Raw genomic sequence first — 19,870 nt, forward strand, 5'->3', positions numbered from 1 at the left:
TATTTGCCCATTGATTTACCAGTAATTCTATGTATCTGCCATACGTGCGTACGCGAATCATATCATATGTCTCGCCACGAATGTCAAGATACCTTATGTGTATTGTTTGGCTTATAACTCATTTTGAAAATAAGCTCCGATATTTATTTTGTATTTCAAATTAAATTCAAATCAATCTCTGCTGTAAAAACGGTTTCGAAACACTATTAACTTGTCCCGTTCTATGGTTTCACTGAATGAAACGGTTGGTTACATAAACGTGTTGCACAAACCTATTGCCAAAGTTTAAATTTCCAATTTTTTCAAAAGTCCGTTTCGACATGTTTTGTTTTCTTTTCAAGTACTTATTGCTGTTTAGTAGTCGAGTAATGTGAACGAAATTCCACCGTTCTTTACGTACCTTGAGACGAGTTTTTACTTGTGTTGGTATGCAAGTCTTGGTGGGTCTGTATCTTTCGCGTTGTCCTTTATTCAGGGCTGCCAACCCTTTTTGAAGATGACCTTAATCATTTTCATCGCGTTCTCACGCCGTAATGCAAATGATAAAGTATAAGTGTAGTTTTTGGCACTACTATCCTGAACTTATTAGGTACTTACTAATAATTAAGTTCTATTATTGCGATCCGAATTAACCTGCATCGTCAAAGTGAGTCATTTTACAATAAGTAGGTAACTATTTACATTGAATCTACTAATTATTAGGTTAGGTAATTACCTTCCGGTGATTTTGTTAACGCTGATTATGTCATCCATTCATATTTTAGTCTATATGATGGGCATAGGACAATTATATCATCACCTAATTGGTTAACCTGTAATACTTCTATAATATTGTCGTATAATGTAGATACTTTAAGAATAGAAAGAAGACCTTTAGATACAGATGCTAAAAAGGGGACGCCAATCTAAGACTCTATCTACCCTTGATAATTTATTGTTTAATATTTAAGTACGCAAACGGCGCATAAAATAAAACAAATATTCTGGAAAATAATGTTTTCACTCAGTATACTCAATTATAATATCTTGACAGATCACCGTTTTCTTATTGATAGGGCACTAAAGTGGGTCACGATAATCGATAACAACTTACTCCAAAATAGCCTTATCTTACTGAAGTTGTATTTGGATTCAAGAAATTGCGTTTGTTTTGATTTCAAAAATAAAATGAATCAGCAAGATAAGCAACCATAATATAAGCTTTGTAAATGTAAATTAGAACTTCCAAAGAGAACCTATGAGACGATGGCCCATGTACATATAGATATATGTATTTACAGAATGCGATTTTTTATTGAATTCGTAATTGTCAAGAAATTAACCACCACATCATCTTTGTACTTATACTTTCTTACCCTTATAATCAACAAAAATGTTTTTATTATTTTTAGTATCAAGACATTACACTTTCTCTAGCCAGTGCATTAGATAGGTACCTTTTACTTTGGAAACTCGAGTTTGCAATGCATGTTTTAATTCACGTTATTGTTTTTATCATGTCCATCTTCAGGTACGCCCTTGTTAATGATCCATCAGATGCCTTTCCCAGGCATGGTGTATTCAAGTCACTGGAGGTTTGTATTGTAATCAGATTTTGTTTTGAAATTCGGTCTTGTTTGAGACAGGTATTCTCTTGAGAATCCCTTTAGTAGTTAGTACCCTTCCCCGGGTAAACCTGTTGTTTTGAGGTCACGCACGGTTTGCATTCTTTTCCAATAAAATACTCCTTAATTGAGTTAAAATATGAAACAAACGAAGTTGTGTGCAACAAAAGATCAATGTGTCCAAGACTCTGTTTCAAAGTTTTGCTTTACGTTTGTAACATCAGTAATATTTCCACAAAATATTTGTTCGTAACTTCGTATATTTTACCCCGTATTACCAGTAATTATGCTGGAATCGTTGGCAATCATAACAAAGCATAACAACCAATTGTTTTCCAATCAGACTTTCTGTACCAACAGCCAAGTAACTTGCAGGCGCTTGTCTTGAGTTTTTTCCTCCATTATTCTGTCTTTGAGACGTGTATTCTCGTCAAAAAGATATGTTTGATCATATGTTGTTTTCGGGTCACGGGTAGCATTGCAAGCAGGCCGAGCCGGGTGCCGGTGCCTACGTGACGTCGCCCGCGTGGCTCGGCTGGGGAGGGGGGGGCGCCGCTTACTGTGTTGCGCGCGCACGAATAGAGCTGCGCGAGAGAATATCGATGGTTTGTTCGAAGCTTTATAAGTAACCTATTTTAAAATCGTCAAAAAAGATGATAATGAAGAGCAACAAAGATTAAAAGAAAGAAAATGCTAGATTCGTAGTAAATTACCCATAATTAGGTAATTCTTTTTAAATCTTTTTGACTGTTGTGTCTAGAAATATGGACCTCAAGAGGATATAATAAGTAGGTATTATATCTGAACACTAATATACACTAACATGTTGTCTAATATATACGTAAGATATAGGTAGGTAAGTATAGCACCACTTACTGAACTAAAACACATCACAAATATCTAAGTTCTATACAGCTATGACAAAAACTATAAACACTACAGCCGATAACGTCAAGTACAATATAGATGAGCAAAATATAAATGCAAAGAAAAAACTGCACAAAAAATATTCAACATCAACTGATAAAAATATCGATATAGATAAAACAGATGTAAACATTACAGACGACTCTATAGCTTATTTTGAGTGGAGTGAAACCGGCAAGGAGGAGGCAGCAAAACATAACAAAGAATCAGTCAGTCCGACGTACTCGCCGCGACCACACGACACTTTGCTACGGAAACTTCTCCCACTCCCATCAATTAAAACTTTGACGCCCCATTTAAGCGTCTCAGTTTTTGTATCGAACTTACGCATTAGCGAATTACTGAATTGAAAAATGTTCTCAACGAAGAAGAGCTTGGACAAGATCCTGCAAATTTACAAGAATGAGATCCGCCGGCAAATCAGCAAGACTACGAGCGTGACCAACTCGGACGCGATGGTGCCGCGGCTCGACCAGGCCGGCAGCGCCCAGCAGGCCGACGAGGCCATCGGCACCAAGAAGCTGCTGAAGTTGCAGAAATATCACAGGTCAGTGAACTCCAGTAACCGGAGTGCGAGTTTGCGTAACCGAAGCCGTATACAACATTCGCTACGTATCTATAGACTTTTAGCTTTAGACGTGTCCCTGCTTATGCTAATATTCACCGTAATGTAACTCTACTACAGAATTAACATTACAAATTCTCCACACCTGACTTTCAACTACCTAGGTACCTACTGAATCCACGCGACCGGTGCGTGATTTGATCGACTATACATGCCGATGGCTCTTGTAGTCTTGTCGTCAGTTGTATAAATAAGGATAAGAAAAAACATAAAAAGTTGCCGGTCGAGTCGCCTTCCATCATTATACTAAACGCACGTTTCAGATGCGTGGTTTTGTTTTATCTCACTCAATATTTCGCTAACTGATAAAATGTCTTAATTAATAGCTTATGTATTATTGCTTATAGGTAATATTGAATCAATGAAGTAGGTACTTAACGACAATTACGGAAATAGGTATGTTATCAGGCAATTGTTCGTTCCTCTGAAGTAATTATCAGCCTGTTGTTGCTACATCAACAGATTGAGCAACACTTGTTGACATAGTTTCAACAACTTGATATTTTTAAAGACAGTTTGTTAAAAAAAGATCTGTTACAGCTCCTACCTGGATAAGTTTCATTTTAAAATAAATTTCGTATAGAAGATGACCATCTACCAAATATTTTGTTGATTTCATGGCCTACCTAAGGCTGATATTCAATCTATATTTGTATCAAATAAAATGTAGGAAACAGGAATTGTTGGATTACAAATAGACGTACCTAACATGTACTTTCCAGACCCGTGTATGTTAAAAACGTTGGTAATAATGTAAAACATCGGATGCAACAGTAGGTAGAAAAGAAAATTGTCTCACTGATGATTACTGCTCAATTATCTAGTAACAAATAAATGATGCGCTTAAGAGTCTGAAATATATCGCATTCTATCGGTTTGACAAAGTCTCATAGTACTTACCCAAATATGGTTTGCTAAAATAATTCTTACCATGATTTTGTCACACCAGTAGCAGGTGATATATTTGAAAAAATAAGTACTCAGATATGATACGCTATCTACCCAAAGACTTAAGATGCCACTAACACAACTGCCTAAAAGCCGGAAAGGTATAAGTACAATGTATATCGCTGGAGACAAAGATGAATTTAGTTTGTAAATAAAAGTGTCCTATTGAGTGCTGACGCCAAGTTTGGCACTGCAGATACCTGTCCACCCTGACTGGGCAGCAGATGCCGCTGGCGGCCCGCGGGCTGGCGGTGTCCAAGGACCAGTCTCGGGAGTTCATGGCTTGCTTCCCGGACATCATCCGGGACCTCACGGAGTCCGGCAAGCACAATGACGTGCCTCATGCGGCCCAATGGCTGGCTAAGGTACGTTATTGCTGTGTTAGTGCTCTTTTGATTATCTTTTGGGAATGCTTGATCGTGTCCATTTGTCATGAGGGTTCATTTTGTTTGTTACTGCAAGTCAACTTGAAGTTTTCTGTGTTTGTCACTATGTGACTTTGTTGGTACTGCTTATGAGGTACTCGTAGTAAGTCATGGTAGCGTACATATGAATCTAGCAGCAGCCCTTAAACATCAATGTTTAAAACATAAAAAGTAGGTAATAGCTAATAACAATTCTATCAATATTTAGCGAGTGATTTTAAATAGGTATAAAGGTGATATAAATTTGTGAGATTGCCTTTAAACACTTCGTACGTTATCCGTTACAAAGCGTTCTAATCCTCGAACATATATAAATCGGGGATTTTGTTTTTCTTTGCTGGTCTTATCAGTTCAACTATTTTTCAATCTAGTCTGAATAAATAATTAGTAGAAACGTTACATCTAATTACTTGAGTACCTGAAGAAACCTTGTTGCTAATAGGCAAGTCACATTACGGCAGCTTTCATGGAGACACACCTCCAAACAGGTACTTCTAAACGAAAATATTTACGAATTCCTAAGTAACTACCTCTATATAAATAAGTAAATTAGATTAGAGCTCATTAGCACCTGACGTGCCCTATTAGTTACATATTTATCCACTAATATATTATTCGCTTTAACAGATACGGTCTACAATCGTGAATAGCAAATGTTGTATGATATCTAAACTAAATAAAACGTCGTTTTCGTATTTATTTTACGTCATAATAAATCTTCACAAACATCGGGTGTTATTATTACATACCTATTTCTTTCTACATACATATATACTTAAATTCACGGCTCTTTCCCACCGGGGTAAGCAGGACTATGGAATTCCATTTGTGTCGATCCTGACCTTCTTGCTTCCTCCACATTCATCAATCGTTTCATCCACGCACGCCGGTTCAAAGTAGATCGTATTAAACCTTTTCTAAGGACATCTCCAATTTGTATTTCTTTTTTCTGAAAGGCAGGCAGGTAAGTATAATAAAAAAGTATGTAAGTAGTTATTAATTACTTATTTAGTTCAAAATAATAAAGTAGGTAGTTATTTTGTTTTTAGTCGTTTATTTAGTAATTGGTATAAATGATCTTTGCCCTTTTTGTGTCAAGACAAATAGAACAAATATTTCTGTATACTTAACCGTGGATTTGTTTAATAACACCATAGACAACTTCCTGTTTACAATCATCAGAACATACTTATAACACTGCGCAAACGACGCGACGGATTCCGATTTCTGGACTCCAAACTACACATACATATAAGTAATTTACAATCAGAATTACTTATTTTAACCATTACGGCCATAAAATCACTAAGTTTTTTTTATAAAACAAATAAATTACTTAAATATTTTTTGGATAGAATCGTTTTGACTTTGGTAGTGTGTTACTCACACAATTACATAATTTTGAGCCACCTAAAATGACCCCTGGTATTGACACTAGTAGAATTCTGAAAACAGCTATAGGTAGCTATTTCATTCATAAATTCTTAAAATAAATTCTTTTTTAATTGTATTAGGCCTTCCCGCTAGTGCTTCGCATCAATAATCTAGGTCGTAAAACAACGGACAATTAAATTTCAATTCTAGCACATGATGTATAAAGCCAGATATAGCTGAACCGCAGTAAAAACTTCTCAATTCAGGCTACAGCCAATCTATACCTAGTTAGAAAACCAGTTAGGATATCGCCAGGTTGAAGACTAGAATTCTATTTTTAGACATGGCCTTTACCGAACACATGTTCGCAATTACGAGTGCACCCGATGCGTGGTAACAATTTGATAAGAAATGTTAGAATTGTTTGATAACGTTGTTTTCAGCCACCAACGTGTGGGCTGATAACTTTAGCATTAGGACTAATATATAAAAATATTGCACCCACACGAACTTAACCACGCATGCATCTTTTTGGGGTGTACAGATCCTCAAGTCAAGACTACTTGCAAATACTTTTGGTTTTTGTATTTTAAGGTGAAATATGACGAACTGCAGCCATGGTGGTGCCGCATAGACCCAAGAATACCACCTACAAGACGTACAGAGCATCGGTTATAAAATAATAAGTCCATTACATTATGCTGGTCGTAGTCCTTTAGTAGATTACAACATATTCAAAGTTAAAAATAGCATAGAAATATCTAGGTGTTTACTAAAAACATTGGAATGAGTAAAAATAGAAAAACAGTCGATAAATCTGTGTACAAAAGGATCAATTTTTTTAAAGTGCTTATCATAAAACTGATAAGCTAGGCTTTGAGGTCACGTTATCTATCTATTGAACTGTTATTGAAGAATTATTTATTTCTTTTCTAAGACCTAAAGATACAAACATACTTGAAAGTACTTTTTAAGGGAAAACTTGAAAAAGGCGTAATTCCGGCCAAGTAGTTAATTTCCCAGGCGGCAAATCTAATAAGTCAAGTCAAAAAACTAATCGCGTAATAAGTAAATACATATTCGCGGTAACGTTTCGCGGTTCTAATCGCAATTGCGTGTTCTTATACATGTGCTTTATGTATGTACAGCATGCCTTCGATTTTAGTGTTGTTTTGATGACATCATTCCATGCTACATGTATGCGCGTGCGGCGGGCGCCAGTTGACATGACTGTACATCCTCAATTCAAAACAAAGAAAACACCTGCAAACACATTTTTTACAAAGACCATAATATATGTTTTATATTTTCCTGTTTTAGTGCATTAAAGTATTTGTTATGTTATATGTATATTTACAAATTATTGTCTTTGTACCGGTGATGTTCTACATAGTTAATTTAAATTATATAGGTACTAGGTAAATTTTATCCCACGATATTGAATGTGCTTTGCAGTTGGTTTTATAGTACACAGCTAGTATAGCGGACAATTGAACTAATTATTACAGTATTTTCCCAAGTGATTTTATAAAGTAATGCAGGGAGGATAAAATAGTTCTGATATTTTCCAATTAAATAGGAATTCAACAACAATGTCGTTTTCCTTCATTCCCAGAAGATAATCTTCATACTATTTATCTATAATCTTTTGCTTCAAAGTACCTACGTGTACTAGTACGGATTCTTTTATGCCGAAATATAATTTACTTAATTCATGCATGCAGAACACAAACACATTATCGGCTCGATGGGTTAAATCCGCATGAAAAGAGACAAAGTTTTTTAAACAGTCCATCCTCATATCCATAATGCGCCAGTGTCCACATCACGGGTGTCTCAAATAAAATTACCAACTTGATTAACAAGCCGTTATTCTTACAGCTGTTACAATACAACGTCCCGAATGGCAAGAAGAACCGCGGACTGGCCACAGTCCTCGCTTACAAGATGTTGGAGAAACCGGAGAATATGACCCCTGAGAATGTCCACCTTGCTAACATCATGGGGTGGTGTGTTGAGATGGTAAGTACTGAGTAAGTCGTAAGGCCGAATGTCCTTTTAAAATCCAAACCCCATTGTTAGATCCCAGGTAATCGATGTACTTAGGTGAAATCTTCATCAATGACATTTTTCGGCAATAGGGAGGGTGATGACACTAAGTATACAAAATCATACTCAACCTAAAACTATATTTTAGCTTTTAAAACTCGAAATTATTTAAAAATACGTTACAAATTGAACTTTAGTGCATACAAAAGACATCAACGAGATCTCTTGTTCTTCACGATAACGTAAATATAAATATTTTGTTGATATTTTATTAAATAGGTACTTGAAAATGTAATGAATAAGAAGAATAGATACTTGAATAATATGGGCTTTATATAAATAGTAGTTAATATAAATTGAATTTTATGAATCAGTCACTTTAATGAAAAAGTAGAAACTCGATTTCCATGTGTTTTGCTCGTGGTTCACAACATAAGATTAAATTTAGAATAATCCAAAGTGCAGTTTCTTAATCTGCACGTATTTGTAACCGACAATAATAAACAATAAAATATAATAATTGTGCCCGATAAAAAATGAAGACCGCTGACAAAGTCCATCTTATGTTATCCAAAACGAAAAGCTATTTATTGGCTATAAAAGGATTTTGTTGCAAAACTAGTTCCATGAGAACATGTTTAAAACTATTAAAATTAAATAAAATCTTGTATTTAAATATATAATATAGAAACCACCTCTTAAACAATAAAAGAAATAAGTATAATAAATACCTAACACTAACTACTAACTTCAACAGCTTCAACTTATTGCGTATCAACCTAGTCTATTGCGTAACATTTTATAGAAAAAAACAAAACCGGTTTGCTTATTATTATACACGTCCATAAAATATAAAGTTAGCCAGCATGAAGACTTTTATCACATTCGCAGTCACTGACCTTGAAACTTAAGCACTTCCAAACCCACTGATATAAAAAACAGTTGCTATTTTATCAATAAATCCCATACATTGATAACGTAAGTACCTATAGAAAAGAGCAAATGTATTAAAATGGTACTTATTTAAATATTAGCATCACGTTTAGTTAAGACCATTCCTAAATATTCCTTTATAATATAAGTAAGTACATATATGGTCTACCTACCTATACCACTTAGTTCATCCGTTCTAATTGTCCAAAACTCCGCGAAACACGCAGTTACAGGTGCTAATCAATTATACAATCGGCAACGCAATATGCCGGAATCTTTATAAAACAAAGAAGCATAGTTACAAAGTAGGCAGAAGACATTTTTATACGTGACTTATTATAGATTTACCGTAGTATTATTAACATACAAAGTTACCAACCTATTTAGGTTTAGACTATCTCATCTCTGTATTGTAGATACGTGCCTACAAATCTTAAATTTGTTGTTTTATCCTACATACTCTAAAATAAGTTCATCATCATCATCCGATTAACGTCCCCACTGCTGGGGCACGGGCCTTCCCTATGGATGGATAGGGAGATTGGGCCTTAAACCACCACGGGGGCACAGTGCGAATTGGTGGTTATTAACGACTGCTAAAGCAGCCGGGACCAACGGCTTAAGGTGCCTTCCGAAGCATGGAGGAGCTCGAGATGATTTTTTTTGTGGTCACCTATGACCGGCCTTTGCGAACGTTGCTTAACTTCAACAATCGCAGACCGAGCGTGTTTACCGTTGCGCCACCGAGCTCCTCCGAGCTAAAATAAGTTATTAACTACTAACTACCGTACCTACCTCTGCTGCGCATAGGCAAACTCGTGATCTGTTTTCCATAGACTTGTAAAGCCCAGTTTTCCAGATAAGTACAATAGTTTTAAACAATGAGTTTTGGATTTTAAAAGTCGTATGGGGCGTTTCTTCTAATAATTCTCTAACATTTTAAATCACACTTATCTTTATTTACGCTAATATCTTTGTTTCCAGTTCCACACCCAACAGATGTTGTTGAACGACATAATGGAGGGTACAGCGATGCGCCGCGACACGCCGTGCTGGCACACGCGGCCTGAGGTCGGCCTCAGCGGCGTCAACGACGCAGCGTTGGTGCAGTCCGCTATGTACTCCACGTTGAAACGACACTTCGGCGCTAAGCCCTACTACAAGAACGTGCTTGAGATGTTTAACGAGGTAAGCAGTAAAAAAAGTCAAAGTGCAATAAAAGTGGTGTGTGGGTTGTGGGGCCAATAACCGACTTCATCGACCCTGGTGTCAGGCTTACTATTGAGCATGTAACGACTGCAGACTTAGGTCAATAGTAGCCGGGACCGATAGCTTCATGTTCTGAAGCACGGATCATCTTACTTTCGGATAACCGGGTGGTAAGTCTGTAATGTCTAAACCAAACTAGGGACCACATTGTGATTTTTGTATTATGTCCCCACCGGGATTCGAAACCGGAAGATCCGGATCATACGACGCTCAACCAATGGATTACAGAGGCCGTTCCATAGGCATACTGTAAATTGTACGTAGGTATGTAGGTACCTAACTCGGTAAAAACTACTCCTTTGAAGTATAGAGAAAATGACGTTATTAGTAAACAATGCTTCTATATTTATTTAATTTTATTAGGTATTTTTAAGCATTTAGTTTCTGAATACGAAAGCCATAAAATGGAACAAGCAAAACATTAATAATTCATTGAAATTTATTATTATTACTATAGGTACAGGAAGGACTTATTTGTCTATAAATCGAATGTTTATTGGTAATTGTAGTGTTTACAAAGAACATCAGCTTTTTATTCTATCGCCTATTAAATTATCACATATAAAATACTGCCGCCATTAAATTATCTACTTACTTACTTATAATAATAAATTATGCCAAGTGTATCAGACTATCGTCTTCTTAGACCTTGAATCCTTCTTCAGTTAGTATTGACGCGTTTGTTTCTCATGACGTACTTAATAAATTAGGATATTAAAATGCAGTATTATGCTCCCTACCTATTAATTTAATCTAAGTAAGTATTCAAAAACTAATAAAATAACAATCAGTGAGACGAAAGCTAATAGGTCCTCTGCAATGATAAAAAGTTCACTGGCATACTCTGCAGCCAACTTGCAGCCAACAACAAGAAATTAGAAAACTATATAAAACCTGTAAAAAGTGGTAAAATTGCAGCCGAAAGCCTATCAAACGGGTCATTTTTGAAGATTAGGTTTTGTATAACCCTAAATATATATAAGTATATGACAATATTAGTTCACATCTACAAATATGTAGTTTCAGGCTGTGGCATATTTACTACGAGTCAGCTGGTACCCCTAAAAGATTGAAATCTGAGCTAAGGACATCTAAACCTAGCTAACAAATTTTTCAAGAACTAATATAGTTATCGGCATACTTAAGCGAAGTTATTCGACCGTAATTGCTACTTTCATAACGGCCAGGAATTGATGGCGAACTAATTGTATCCGCAGCTTTTTTCTCAATAAGTACCTTCGGTGCTGCTATCTCAAACTGGCGGTGTCCAAAGCGGTTTCAGTGTAGTGTAGATAGCTAATAAATTACAAAAAAAAAAATTGATTCGACTTATTTAAAACTTGTTATTGCAAATAAATTAACCGACCGTTTGCACGCGCGCTTTCAAAAACGTGACTTATGATTAAATACAATCAGAATTCATAATAGATAACGACAACATTAATATTGATTGATGGTAGGTATTAGGACTTGAAGTACCTACGTAGTTGCCCTCATCAATTGGAACAGGAGGAAACACTCCGTATGGACCGTTTAAAGGCCAGCATCGAGTCAATCAAATGTTTTCTGATGCCTGTTTGAGCTCCGAGAAGGAAACAAAGACGAAAATATTTTGGTGTTCTATGATATTTTTTTTATTTATAAAGTACAACCACATCACATATATTAAAACATTTTACATTTATAAGGTTACGGTATTGTGACTAATATATATATGATAATTACGGCGTACATAACTTACCTATACAATTAAGGGTACTTAAGTATTTAAAACATGATGGTTTTGACATAATCATAAGCACTAGCAGTTCATCATAGTGATCATCAACGGCCTCCGTGGTGTAGTGGTTTGAGCGTTCGGCTCACGATCCGGAGGTCCCGGGTTCAAATCCCGGCTGATCACCAGATTGTCCGAAAGTAAGATGATCCGTGCTTCGGAAGGCACGTTAAGCCGTTGGTCCTGGTTTCTACTTACTGATGCAAGTTTAGTAGTCGCTTCATGAGCCATGTCAAGGACCTTTGGCGGCTCAATACTAACCCTGACACCAGGGTTGATGGGGTTGGTACTCCATCTCACAACCCATACGATAGAAGAAGATCATAGTGATCTAATAGATATAGTGACCTTATCAAACCAAGACTGCAGAATGTCTCTGATACGTATCAAACAAGTACGTACTTGTTTTGTCTTGTGTTTAAACAGTAAATTCATATACTTATCATTGTCCGCAGATGCTAGTGAAATGCTCAGTAGGCCACTACTTAGAGAAATCTATCAATCGCACGGAGAAGCCGGACCTATCACAGTTCACGATGGAGAACTATGAAGCGATCACGAAGTATAAGACAGCCTACTACACCTTCCAAATGCCGGTCAGCCTGGCGCTTCTGATGGCCGGAGTTGAAGACCCAGAGACACACAGACAGGCCAAGACTATTCTTCTAGAGATGGGAGAGTTCTTCCAGATCCAAGTAAGTTTTAAGATCATTAGGAAAGATTTTAGCAAATGAAGTGACTTAAAATTTGCAGGCACTTAATGAAAAGTATATAACAGGAACTCGACGTAGACGCCTCTTGCACGTAAACATAATTATATACCAAGCTGCACAATGTCTAAATAAATAAATAAATAAATGTCTAATGTATGCTCCCGAAGTTTTTGAAACTATTGATATCAACCTACGCCTTTAATTTCAAAAGCAAAATACTTAGTCCGATCTACTTACTTTCTTTACAGGACGATTTCTTAGATTGCTTCGGAGACCCCACCGTCACAGGCAAGAACGGAACCGACATCCAAGACGGAAAGTGCACGTGGCTAGCAGTAGTAGCTCTGCAGCGGGCGACACCGGCCCAGAAGGAGATCATGGAGGCGCACTACGCCAGCGCCAACCCCGCAGACGTCGCCAAGATAAAGGATCTCTACGAAGACCTACAACTACCACACACTTTCTCAGTCTACGAAGAAGCCACATACGATCTCCTTAGGACACAAATCCAACAAGTCACCCGTGGACTACCACACGACCTTTTCTTCAAAATCCTTGACAATATCTTCCGACGAAGTGTCTAGATTCGTACCTATCAGTTATAGATCTTCATTATTTATACTTATGTTACGATTAATATAGCATTTGTAATAAATTTTAGAAATAATTAGAAGGAAAAACCTAAAATCAATTTAAAATACATTTTTGTTAGTCTGGAAATAATTGCGACAATGAAATTCTTTGTGTAATAAGTTTTTATCATTACTTATTTATTAGCAATTAGATTAATTGTGGCTAAAACTGTATCGATTATAATATCTATAATATGTAATGTTATTGTACTTACTGCAAAAGTAAAAGGGAAACGCAAAAATATACATACCTAGCTACGTATTCGCAGGACGATAATCTAGTCTAGACAAAAATATAAGTATTTGACATTTTGTTATTGAAATATATGTAAGTACTAAATTGTGTAAATAAAAAAGTTAATTATTTAAATCAATTATTATTTTAATACCTAAAATATAAGAATTGAAAAACACTTTAGGAAATCAAAAAAAAAACAAAATGTACAGAATTTTTTGTTTATAAATTCGGTTCCATTCGGGACTCGGGATGTCTTTATGAAAAACTAAAAATGACTAACATGGTTAATTTACCGCCATCTAGTAATGAGTAGTAGAACCTCTAACTCATCCTGGTTTCGGAATTTGCCATCTAGTAGGGAATAGAAATACTAAGATTGCGTTTTATTTTTCTTATAATTATAGTGCTTGACGATATAGGTAAACGGCATATCTTGCCATTGTTATCTTTTTCTTACTACTGCATCAACGAGTACTCGCTGCGAAAAGCATAAACGCATCATTTGACATTCAGCTGGCGGATTAGTGGTTTGTGGACCGAAAAATTTGCAATTTTACCTATATGCAACATACGATTATTTAATGATTCATTAATAAATTTGTATTCTAACAGTTCGACTGAAAGTAATATCGTTGTCAACAGGTTATCGTTGTGTAGTGGTTAAAGTGCCGTGAAAGTTGAATTTTATATTCAAAATTTTGGACATCATTTCGGTCAGTGAAAGTTTTGTTAGGACAAGCATAAGAATTCCAACATGAATAGCCCAAATTTTTTACGTTTTATGAATAAAAGTACTAGATTTATGTCATGTACTAAATATCTTCACAATCCAAGGTAAGTTCTAATTTCTTTTTAAAATGCAAATCTTAAAACTTGCAAATATTATATTAAACTTATTATTAGAATGAGATATAATATCTACATAACATCAAAATTATACCTAATATTTTTCTTTATTCTATAAAACTTACTTTTTCCTTTGCCATAGTCATTTAAAGTTAATTTTAATTAATAAAAAAAGTTTGTTACTTATTCACTAAATATTCATAACTGCCATTGTTATTCTCAATGCAACATAATGTGTTGAATACAATTATGACTGTGTGACCCGAAGATAAATATTTCTTGGATCAGATAAATCTTTTGTAGTAATTCTTATTGAAACTCAAATATACCTATTTGAATATGAATATGAGTCTAAACTAACTTCTTTTTATGTCATCATGGAATGGTTGTAGGGTACACTTTAATAAGTGTGCTAGTTCATCACTCAGTAAAAAGTTAATAATGCTATTAAACACTTTTAATCGCATGTTAAGTACATATACCCTAGTTTTGTCAAAAAGGTATTCAATCATACATATAGATACATATTGATTCTCATTGTTGTGCTCAGTAAAAGAATTTGTCTATTAAATGGATTAAATTTTTGCCTAATACACTTTACTATGATAATATAATTATATCTCATGAAGAAAAATGCTTATTTATGATAAAATACAATAAAGAAACATTTTACTTAAATACATTTTTCCAGGATTGTAAAACCATTGGGTTGCAACATGCTGTCCACAAATGTATCTGTGTCAGAGACAAAAGAAAAGGAAACATTTCAAGATGTGCTGCCCATTATAATCAACACACTTTCTTCCAATGAGAAATTTGCAGAGGTACCAGAGGTGGCTACTTGGATAAAGAAGGTAATACATGCTCCAATGTACCTTTTGTAATGTTAATATCTTGTAATATTCCCAACAAAATTGAAGTCACTTACCTACAGAATGGCCTGCTTCATACAAAATTACAGTCATTTTTCAGATCCCACTACCGTACTTGTGTTAGCAGCCTTTGGGTGGCGCAAGATTAAATTCAGTTGTTGAGAGTGATCAATGATCTTACAACACATGACTTCTACTTGACCTTAAATATTTATTTTCCATATTTTCTAGATATTGGATTACAATTTGGCTGGAGGGAAGAAAAACAGAGGCGTGGCAACAGTATTTGCATATGAAATGTCAGAAAAACCTGAAAACATTACAGAGGAGTCCCTGCGATCAGCCAGAATTCTTGGTTGGTGTGTAGAAATGGTAAGGAAAATTGAATTTTGTTAGTGACTTGTGGCTTGTTTTAAAAAGAAAATGTTCCATGAAGACAGTCAAACACGATTAACAAGTCCTGTTAATAATAGGCTTAGTTAGCAAGTCACTTGTCTATAGTGCATTAAGGTTGATTAATACCATTATTCATACACATTCCTGTATTGGTTTTCGAAAATGTTTAGAGCCATTTTGCGAATAATTGGGTTGTGTACTAGATGCAAGATAAATTATGAAATTCTGATTACTATATAAAAACAGATCTAAGACTAACAAAAAACATTTTCTTTTTATTTATGAATTTCAATCAAGAAAAACGCAATAATAAGTCCGACATTTCATCACGTTTTTCTATGATGTCACACTGTGCTTTTTCATACAAATTCCATAGTAATTTCGTGTTTTGACGTTTAATAAAAAGTAACTGATTTGACTAGTTGGAAACTACCTCTTCTTTCTCTTATGTATTTGTCCTATCTGGTATGTTTATCTATGTGCAATAAAGTTGTTTTGAAATGAATTGAACGGTGCAGCAGATTCATTTCTATTTTACCAAATAATTTCACTATTATGGTAACCAGTTGCAGGCTTACTTCTTGATGATGGACGACATAATAGACGGGTCTTCGACACGGCGCGGGGTGCCGTGCTGGTACCGGTTGCCCGACATCGGACTCAACGCCATCAACGACTCTATCCTAGTCTACTGCTCCATGTATGAGGTGCTACGGGTCCACTTTCTACAGCACCCGCATTATACTAGCCTCGTGAATATTTTCCAAGAAGTAAGTATGAGCTTCAGTGAGAGTTAGGGGTAAACGCTATCACCTCGTCGATTCTGCCGCGTGCGGTTGGTCTCTCTCGTTCTAACAAATAACGGTTCTGTGTAACGAAAAAGGATAGCTGTGAGGTGCAGCAACATGTGGTTCGACCCTTAGTGTGTGTGCGGGCGTGCGTGCGTGCGTACTTACAATTTAAATGTCAATGTTAAAAGTAGCCGCTGGATGCGGGCAGCGCAGGACCGATCGCCGTGGAGATCCTTGAGGGAGGCCTATGCCCAGCAGTGGGCGTCGTACGGCTGATGATGATGTTAAAAGTAGTTATGGATGTATTTATGTCTGTGGACTATACTCAACTGACTGGCAGGGGAAAATGCAATTGAATATTGAGGTGTCCATATAAAAAGCCGTCAATTTATTTTATTCTTATTCTTATTCAATCGCAGAATATGTTTATGTCTCACCTAACTGGGTAATAACTATTCCGACCATTTAATACGACCAGAATTCTGCCTGCCACGCAGTTTTGAGTTATAGTTATAATATTATTATTTTTTTATTTCCAGGCTACGCTGTTAACGTCAGCCGGTCAGCATCTAGACCTATGGACCGCAACTGGCAACAAGAAAAACTACAGTCTATTCACGGTAGAAAGATACGAATCTATCGTCAAGTACAAGACTGCGTTCTACACGATCCGTCTGCCGGTGTCCCTCGGACTGCTTCTAGCCAACATCACGGATAAAACGACACGAAAGAAGGCAGACGACATCTGCCTTGATATTGGGAAACTTTTCCAAATACAGGTATGTTTACTTCACCATTTTTAATTTAACTAGAAGAGTGACAATCACATTACACAAACATTCACACATGACACACAACACGCAAATTGACGCATTGGTCTAACAAAATTGTGAAGCCTGGGTACTTAGTTCTTTCTATGTTATGCTCTTATACAGTACAGGGAGTAAGGAAAGGTTTAATTTGCGTAACCTGTATAATATTAGCTGGATTAAAAAAAAAACTTAATTTGTTTAATTTTCAGGACGATTACATCGACAACTTCTGCGACGAATCGGCGACAGGGAAAAAGGGCACAGATATCCAAGAGGGGAAGTGTTGTTGGCCCGCCGTGACCGCGCTCCAACTCTGCACCCCAGCGCAGAGAACTCTCTTCGAGGAGTGCTATGCTAGCAAGGAGCCCGAACACATCGCTAAAATCAAAGCGCTCTACGAAGAACTGCGCTTACCAGAAATATACGCGAAACAAGAGCGTGCGCTATATGACGACATCATACGCAAAACACAAGAACTTGGCCGCGATACAAACCTGACAAAACTATTTTACAGGCTTGTCGATATGATATACAAAAGGAAACACTAACGTATCTAATGTTACCAATTGAAAACTGCTCAAATATTTGAAGAAATATCTTAATTATCACCCTTGGGTGTAGGTGCTCTGAATTTTATTTTAATAGTTAATAAATAAAAACAATTATAAAAAGTGGGATTTTATACATATTGAAAAATAAATAAATAAAAAGCATATATTTAAAGGGATAAACTTGTATAAATTTGTATTATAAGTAAAATAAGTTATTGGAATTTATAGACATCGTGTTGTTGATAAAACTCAGGTGCCTTAAGAACTTGGTATCTGGGCCGATTTATATGATATATCAAGTAAGTGATTTTCCAGGCTAAGTTCCCAACAACAATATAAAAGTAATTTTCTCATTACTCAGGGATATAATTATTAAAAAATATAGTGTAATGGCAGAGGCATAACATAAAAATAACTGCTGCTTGATATTTGGATCAGATATGGTATAGAATTGTTGCTACCTACATTGCTTTTCTTTATTTTGATCAGAGTAATAATGGATGGAAGAAATGTTGTGTCTGGGTGTAACAAGTTAATACAAGGGTCATCGTTTATACCCAAAAACAAGGATAAAAGATGCATACGTCTGTTGTTGTCCATGAAATTAGAAAAACGAAGGCAGCTATGCAGCGCGATCTATATTTTCTGTGGGGAACTTAACCTGGAAAGCCCCTCATTACTTAGGGCCTGCTTCTGAGATTCTAATAAGCCTAACCATTAATATTAGGATAGTTCATTTTTTCAAGAGATTCAGGTCATATCTACGTGTTTTATCAACAAGCTGCTATGTTTAATATCCAAGGACTGAGTCTCAAGTCGTTTTATACCTCACGATTAGTCATAGACTAGTTAAGTTACAATCGCAGGAGGCCTGTGTTGTCTATGGTTACAGCCGACATTATTGTCTCATACTGAATATCCAGCCGGGCCTGCATGATAACCGCGCCGTGCGCGGCGCGAATTATATGGAGCGCTTCGACCAATAAACGATACGAATGCTATCTACGCAGATGGACGTCAAACGGCTATTGTGGTTATCGAGATGGCTTCGATACAATTCGCACCGCGCGCGGCGCGGTTGTCGTGCAGAGCCTACAGGTCGAATAACAAATAAGTCTAAGGGCCCTACGACATAACTCACTGCGTCACCATGTATACATTTGTATGAAAGCTACCCCGGGCGATATAATAGCACTTGCATAATATTCATCTTCGAATCCCGGTGGGGACTTATCACAAAAACTTTGTGATCCCTAGTTTAGTTAGGACATTACAGGCTGATCACCTGATTGTCCGAAAGTAAGCTGAGCCGTTGGTCCCGGTTACTACTTACTGACGTTATTAATCGTTACATGAGCCATGTCAGGGGCCTTTGGCGGCTCAATAATGACCCTGACACCAGGGTTGCGGAGCTTGGTAATCCACCTCATAACCCACACGATAGAAGAAGAATATACTGAGTACCTTCACCTAGGATCAAGCCTGTGTATATAGATGTGATAGTATACAATGTATCGATGAAAACGGACCTGTATAAGTCTTAAATAAATAGTACCCATTTTTATAATTGTCTATTAAGAGGCGATAAACATAGAGCAACACGGACCTTTGGCGATAAAGAACATTAATTTTTATTATAATGCTGTTATTTATTATATTACATTAACTTGATTCTTCCCAGCGATTCTTTCTTTCCTTGACGGTATCTAACTTTAAGTTTATGACTCTAGTTTTATTTGGAACTGTTGTAATATTTATACTTAATTAAAATACAATATTATCAAACTGATGTATAGATGTCTATTTCATTAGTTGCATATTAACCCTTACCCACATATGGCAAGAGAACCAGTTTATACTAGGAGAACTATCCAGAAGTGGTTGCAATAGCAACCCAGAGTAAATAAAAATGGGTTGAGGCAGACTTTGTTACTACATCTGGTTGGCATCGCGTCGCATTTTCCTTACTTCTATCACTTTTTGTCATTCAGAACTGTCATTTGTTAAAGCGGGAATGCGCACAAAGCGGCGGGCCGCTGGCGCGCGCATGGGGTTCCTTGTTGCTAAATATGGTTCAAACCTTAGACC

At 36.2% G+C, this 19,870-nt stretch overlaps 1 protein-coding gene across 1 annotated transcript; it reads left to right on the plus strand.

Moving 5' to 3' along the window:
* Window positions 1-2,733: 2,733 nt before the first annotated feature.
* On the plus strand, window positions 2,734-19,571 carry LOC126374264 (uncharacterized). Its single transcript, XM_050020783.1, has 11 exons — window positions 2,734-3,078; window positions 4,301-4,469; window positions 7,785-7,925; window positions 9,870-10,073; window positions 12,387-12,626; window positions 12,893-13,195; window positions 15,077-15,214; window positions 15,464-15,604; window positions 16,195-16,398; window positions 16,959-17,198; window positions 17,441-19,571. The coding sequence occupies exons 1-11, from the start codon at window positions 2,885-2,887 to the stop codon at window positions 17,777-17,779; spliced, it is 2,313 nt and encodes a 770-aa protein (XP_049876740.1). The 5' UTR covers window positions 2,734-2,884; the 3' UTR covers window positions 17,780-19,571.
* Window positions 19,572-19,870: the final 299 nt, after the last annotated feature.

This window comes from Pectinophora gossypiella, chromosome 17 (genome assembly GCF_024362695.1).
Source record: "Pectinophora gossypiella chromosome 17, ilPecGoss1.1, whole genome shotgun sequence".
Taxonomy (NCBI): Eukaryota; Metazoa; Arthropoda; class Insecta; order Lepidoptera; family Gelechiidae; genus Pectinophora; species Pectinophora gossypiella.